Genomic DNA, 6,968 nt, shown 5'->3' with positions numbered 1-6,968 from the left:
CCCGAGCAGCCACCCGCGGATGGAGAAGCTGCGCTGCACCGGGAGGAGACCAGCACCTTGGTGGAGAACTGCAGCAGCTCCAATGGAGTCAGCCAGGAGAAGCTGGGTAAGTCCTGCGGCACCGTTGTCCCATCCCAGCATAGAGGCGTCAAGAAAGCAGGAGACGTCCCTTCCCCGAGGAAGGTGGTGGGCATCCTGGTCCCACCTGGTGCACGTTTTGTGAGGACGACCTGCTCTTCCTTTGGGGAAGAGGCAAAAAACTTTCTTAGGGGTGCTCTCGGGCGCACGGCTGTTGCACCTCTACCTCACACCTTTCCTTCAAGCGCTAAAAGGAGCGTCCTAAGTTGTGTGTTTGTCAGGCAGACAGGTCAGAGTGTGAAGGAGTCTCAGGGTAAAGCAGTTTGCCTTGGAAAAAGTTGGTGCTGGCCCACGAGAAGCGTTTTTTGCCTGGCGACACAAGGTGTCACAAGATATTGCCCTAGTGCCTTCTGAACTGACCACACATCAAACAGAGCGCAGCTCAGTGCCGTGGTCCCGACAGCCAGCTCTCTCCGTTGGGTCCGTTATTGGCTGCCTGAGAAACTGGTCTCAGTCTGGACGTAACAGGCTGAACTATCTTCCACTGCCATAATGTGCTTCTTTGTGACATCTGTATTAATAGGAAGAAGTCTTGGAAATTCCCCATCAGAACTGTGGAATTCATGCAGTAAGCACAGAATGTGGAGCTCTCTGATGTCAGAGTACGTGCGTGGTTTCTTTGAATTAGTTTTCTTTAGCTTTCTATAGCATGCACCTTCCCACTCACTTTCGCATAGAGATCCCTTCCCAGTTGTGATCAAACTGTCTGTTTTGTGGGAGGGATTTTTTTTAATTTTTTTAAATGGATCCAGAAGCCTGGATAGTTCCTTTTGAAGTCACTTGGTTGAAGCCAAGTACTGCGTGCTAGCAGAGTGCAAGGTGCATTAATTGCCATTTCTCTACTTTAATCACACGGCATCCCTCTTACCAGGAAAAAGGGGGTTCAGTCTTCAGAACCCATGTCTCTCCTTTATTTTCAGGGTGACATCAGGAGACCACTGTTTTAGCTTAAACTGAACTTCAATTGAGCAGAGTTAACTTTGCTACAGTTTTGGTTTTTCTGTGGTCAGAGGTTCCAATACACATTTGAGAAACATAGCAGTTTCTCTCCCCCTCTGTCTCTCTCTCTTTCTCTCTAGTGTTTTGATTCCATGTTGGTTTTGAAAAGGCAGGTTTTGCAAGAGGATAGGAAAGTTCCTCTGAATACAGTACACCATTTTCTTGACCACATAATAAGCTCTTAATGTTGGTTAAGTTCCAACAAAGGTATCATAATAATTCTTTTCAAACAATGTAAAATTCCCTGAACCGTTGATCTGATAGGTATCTTAACTTGTGAATTGTTCTTGCATGGTGAAACATAGTGAAGAGTTGTGCTGTTAGCCAAGTTTTGGACTAGTTCTAGACTAAAAAATTAACTTATCGCATGGATTCAAATGTTTACTGTTTTGAGCTAACTTGTCTGGAATTTCTCATGGATGTCTTTCTGGCAATAACAGAGAATTTGTTGTGGGTATTTAGGTGGTAATAGGGCATAATTTTGGTCACAATGAAACTTTGAAATAAGTTTGTATTTCCTTCTATGCACTGTCATAATTATATAATGGATGGAGTTATTAATAGTTTACTTGTGGAAATGTTACAGGTAGAGGTGCTTGGAGACTTGTGAGAAGCTGTAAGATGTGTAGGTGAAGACTTGGGCAATGACTGCGAGTGGTACTGTGCCTTCACTGGGGATTACAAAAAGGGGTAGACCTTGATTTCCAAAGGTGGAAGCGTAAAGCTGGTGATAGCCTCAGGGGCTAGTCCTGCACAGGTTTCTTGTGCATACGCTTCATGTGATGTAATCAGTTTATAGTTCAGATTTAAATGAGCGTATTTCAAATGGACATGTTTTAACCTTTTGCCATTAAAAAGTCTCAAGAGCTTTCCAGAATCACATTTCCTGTTACCCGCCCTTATAGATAGGTCTACTGACTTTCCAAATCTTTTCTCCAAGTACTTGGTACACAGCAGTGTTCCTCTTTCCTTGCTCTCATCATGGACCCTGAGGTCTGAACTCTGTAACCTGAGATATTTTCCTCTAATTTATTGATTTCTCTGGAACGTTACAGGTCCCATATTCCATAATTCCTTGAAGTTGTGTGGAAAATGTAGCTGGAGCTTTAGGACAGAAGCTACATGATGCACTAAGTGTATGTGCCTGTGGCTTGGAACTGACCTGCTCAGCTGCCTTCGTAGGAGCCCACTCCTTCTTCAGAGAGGAAAGAACTTGTAGACACTCTATGATTACAGAATCACAGTCATGAGAGCAGAGTCGCAGAAGCTGCAGATCATACTAACACGTTAACATTTACAAAGCTCTGAACTGAATAACCTCGGAAGCAGTAAGAGCTCCTTGTTTCAGTTTGTTGGGCCAGTGGCCAGGGCCCGTTACATTCCTTTAACACTGGAAATTTGCTGTCCAAAGAAGAGCTTTTGAAGAAAAGTAGGAGGTTAATAATGAAAAATACTTTCCATTTGGAACATTGGAAGATGTTTTTCTTTCAGAAAACATTCTTCTTTGTAATGTTGTGTGGATTTATTCCTATATAGCTAGTTAGGTGTGATGGAGTGGTAATATTGCAGACAGTTTTGACAAAGGAGGGCACTACAATGTTCATTTGTGCATTGCACAGTCCATGACATACAGCTTTGGGCATCAACTGCTATATGTCACTCAGCAGCTGTATGTCACTTAAAAAAAAATACTAAAAATACATTTTTTTTTATGTATTCTGAAATATAAATAGCACTAGTTCATAGCCTCTGAGAGCTTCAGTGATAACTTACACTGTCCTGTAGTTCATGGTAGCTGTAGTCCTGTAGCTGATAAATTCTGCATTTTAGACCTAAAAGCTCAGTGCTTATTTTATCTCACAGTTCTGCTGGCTCCATGTGCCATCTCAGAAAAACTTCCTTTCCCTTGAATTCTGAAGTCCTTTGGAAAAGAACTGCTAAACATGAGAAGAAGTTACAATAAAGCAGTATCCATACAGCTTTTGAGCTTCTGGCCTCATAAATTTTAATACAAAATAGCAATGCAGTCCTGTGGTTTAAGAGAGATTTTAGCAATGTGATTAGCCTTCTGGCTTTTCAAAAGAGGGAACGAGTGTAACTAACTTAGCTACTTAACCAGGTTTTTTATATATGCTGTGTAATTCTGCATTTTGTGTAAGAAATGAAGAGCGAGTAGTCAAGTGGTTAAACAGCTGGAAAACACAAAAACAGTTTTTCAGTAGAATAAATTAAAATGCAGTCATCTTCATACTTTGCCACTGTACATCTTTAAGTGCCATGTAGAAACACTTGCCTCCTAGGCTATTTAGATCACTTATTGGGACGACTGAATATTTCTCAGCCAGAGAAAATGTTGCTAAGTGTTACGGGTAGAGTTGCTTGCTTTTCAGTTTTGTGCTCAATGTGGCAGGCTTAATATTGGTTATTATTTTGTATGGAATTACAGTAATATGTAATATTAGAGCATATGCCTAATCATTTTACTGTTTTCTTGTCAGGTGATGTGAAAGATGACATGACTGACCTACAAGTGAATGGGAACGCTGGTCATTATCCTCTGGATGTAGAGGAGGTTGAAGAAGACTCTAGTGCGCAGCTTAACATGCGTGGAGTTTTTCTGCATGTTTTTGGAGATGCCTTAGGTTCAGTAATTGTGGTAGTGAATGCCTTGCTCTTTTATGGGTTGTGGAATCCATGCACCAAAGATGGGCACTGCTTTAATCCATGTGTCAATAATCATTGCATGGAAAATGCTACTTTATCCCAAACACTTGGCAGAGCAAACAAGTCTGAGCAAAAGAGCATTACACTGGCTGGTCCATGCTGGTTGCTATATTTAGATCCCGTCCTTTGTTTGATAATGGTTTGTATACTCCTTTACACAACTTACCCCTTACTTAGGGAGTCAGCCCTTATACTTCTGCAGACTGTTCCCAAGCAAATAGATGTCCATTCTTTGAACTCAAAGTTACGTACCCTTGAAGGAGTTGAAGCAGTCCATGAATTACACATTTGGCAGCTAGCAGGCAGCAGGATCATTGGCACTGCTCACATAAAGTGTCCCGACCCTTCCACGTACATGATGGTGGCAAAGCGCATAAAAGAGATCTTTCATGACGAAGGGATTCATGCAACTACCATTCAGCCCGAGTTTGCCAGCGTTGGCTCTGAATCAGGGAGAGGGAAATGTGAGTTCCCTTGCAGGACTCAGTGTGCTTTGAAGCAGTGTTGCGGAACAGCAGAAGATAATACTTCAAAGAAGACAGAGAAATCATCATCACTTAGTATTTCTTGTTCAGAAGTTGTCATTGAATTTCCAAAAACTAGGAGGACTAAGTCGGAGAGCATCCCTTCAGTTAAGCTGGAGTCAAACACCGATCAGAACGAGCAGTTTGAATCATCTTTGTAACTCCTCGAATGGTGCTACCTGAGTTTTGGTGACTTTGACGACAGCCATATTGCAAGAGGAAGAGACAGACGTTTGAGATGCAATTTTGCCAAGTAGTGTAATTGATGAAGTCCTTGTTCTTGTCATACTGCTAAATCTAGAATGCTTGTTTTAAAGAACATAAAGTCACTGTCATGATACAATGTGTTTGTGTTGACTTTGTACTGAGAAAGTGCACCGATGCTGTAACAACTTCAGAAAAACAGCTTCAACGTTTCAGCAGAGACACTTTTTGCTGTGCTTCAAATTAAAGTATTTTTTCCAGTGAAAAGGTATTTGAGGGATAAGCATGTAGGAACTCAATTTGTGTTACAGATTTCTTGGACCTACTCTTTCCTTTAATATTTGATCTGTAGATATTTTAATATATTGTTTATTTAGAAGCCCTGAGGAAACCAAAGTTCATAGAACATTTTTAAATATATAACTACTTAAAACTGGAAACCACTTTCCAATTTCACATATTTTTCTTAAAGCTATATAATAATAAATGTGAAGGCTTTTCTAATTAATTTGTCGTATAGCATATTTTAAAGAGAACATGATGTGATTGTTAGAAGCTGTCCCCACTTTTTCTGGTAAGGTAGCGAGGTAATTAAAATCGACTGCTTGTGAAAATATCAGATGTGAAAGGTGTTTGTTTTGTTATGTTTTGTTTTTTCTATCAGAGTGGAAGTTCAAGCTACTGTATACTGCTCTGTGATCAAGACATGAGACTGACCGATAAAGTAATGCATACTTTCATATTTTATGGTCTTTTTCCTTGTTTCCAAGTTGTGCCTGGTCATAAAAGTCTTCAGAGTTTAAAGAATCTTTGACTCACAGTGCTATGAATGAAGAGCTGGAGCTTCATTTCTAACTGATGCTCAGTTTACTAAAGTGAAAGCATTAGTTATGTCAGTAAGTGCTCCGTCAGGAAAAGTCTGCCAAGCACCAGCAGTGTAATTAAAGCTCTCAAGCGTAGACTGTAGCCTCCGTAACAAGTAATTCAGTGGTGCATTTTGCTTGTAGTTGAGTGTCTGTAAGCACTTGCAGTGACTGCAGTCCTGGTCCCCGCTGTGTCCTCGGGAGCCTTCCGCCGACTTTTGGGGATGGGGAGCGGAGACTAGGATTTCATTCATTGTATTTCACACTTGGAGATGTTTATGTATCACATTATTTCCCTTATTAAGTATCCAAATCTGTGGTTTCAAATGTTAACTCAGTTAATTGACAACTAGCTCTAAAGATGCTGTTACAAGATGCTGCCAACTTACACCTTAAGAAAGGAGAAACTGGTCTATGGACTCTGTGAATTTGGCAGAGACTAAATGGCAGGTGAAGATAAAACATACAAGAAATCTAATCTAAAACCCTGACCGTTTTGAGGCACCTTCAAGTTATGTGTCTTGTGATTTAATTGACTGCTCCTGTGCTCAAAACTGGAAAACAACTCAGATCTTCCACTGTTTGCTCTATGACTCTGGACCTGATAAACACTCTGCCTCAGTTTCCCTGTCTTAAAATGGGGATAATACCTACCTCACAGGGGTGTTGTGAGGCTTAATTCTTGTGTGAAGAGCTCTGAGATCTGTTACTGCAAGGCACTGGAAGGAGTATAAGATACTAAATTACATTGTATTTACTTCTTCTACAAATGTATTGCAATACCTAGGCACAACAGAGGGAACTGAGGGTAGTTTTGGCCTTATGATATTGTTTGATGCTGTGGTTTTCAGGTTTTTAACAGTATTTAAATGTAGATTTTTTTTTAAAAAAAAGAATGTTTTGTTAGTGAAGGGAATGTAGCTTGGCCTCCGGATACAGAACACCTCGCTAGTTTGCATTTCTAATATGTGTCTTGTATGATAATTGCTCCTAAGTAGTTCAAAATAGTCTGCTGCTTGTCAGACCTGGGTTGGCCCAGGTTGTGTCAGTGGTCTTACCCAACTTCTCAGCAGAGCATTGCAGTCAACTCTCGATTATCCATGGGTGGATTACCAGTGTTGTATATTAACTGTGCAGTCTACGGGGCCAGACTAGCCCTGTATCGCATGCCAATGCGTTGGCCAAAGGCTATGTGCCAAAGCATTGGAAAAGCAGAGGAGCTCGGTGCAGTTTCTCATGAGCCCACTGTCACAGGGTTTGTTGGCCTGGGTGCAGTGCAGCACCGTGCAGTTGTGTTGCCTCTTGGCTGCTCAGATGCATCCACAGGAGGCTGCAGGGTGTGGATGGTTCCACACACCGTTCAGCATTCAGCTTGGGGCTGTTGGTGCTTCACAGCCATCAGCACCACTCACCTTTTTCTGTGTTTATGCTTGTTGTATAGTCTCATAAACTAACTTAAATATGTTAATATAGTATTTATATATGTTTTTGTTTTGTCTGAATTATCTTAACTCTT

The 6,968-nt window shown here is 41.2% G+C and overlaps 1 protein-coding gene across 1 annotated transcript; it reads left to right on the top strand.

Moving 5' to 3' along the window:
- Nucleotides 1-6: 6 nt before the first annotated feature.
- On the top strand, nt 7-5,327 carry SLC30A1 (solute carrier family 30 member 1; the record flags this gene model as incomplete). The annotated part of the gene is made up of 2 exons (XM_010175650.2): nt 7-106; nt 3,636-5,327. Coding segments are annotated over 2 exons (1,011 nt in total), but the record flags the coding sequence as incomplete, so codon positions are not given.
- Nucleotides 5,328-6,968: the final 1,641 nt, after the last annotated feature.

This window comes from Antrostomus carolinensis, unplaced genomic scaffold (assembly GCF_000700745.2).
Source record: "Antrostomus carolinensis isolate BGI_N321 unplaced genomic scaffold, ASM70074v2 Scaffold54299, whole genome shotgun sequence".
NCBI classification, from domain to species: domain Eukaryota; kingdom Metazoa; phylum Chordata; class Aves; order Caprimulgiformes; family Caprimulgidae; genus Antrostomus; species Antrostomus carolinensis.
This window is presented reverse-complemented; position numbering and strand designations above follow the sequence as displayed.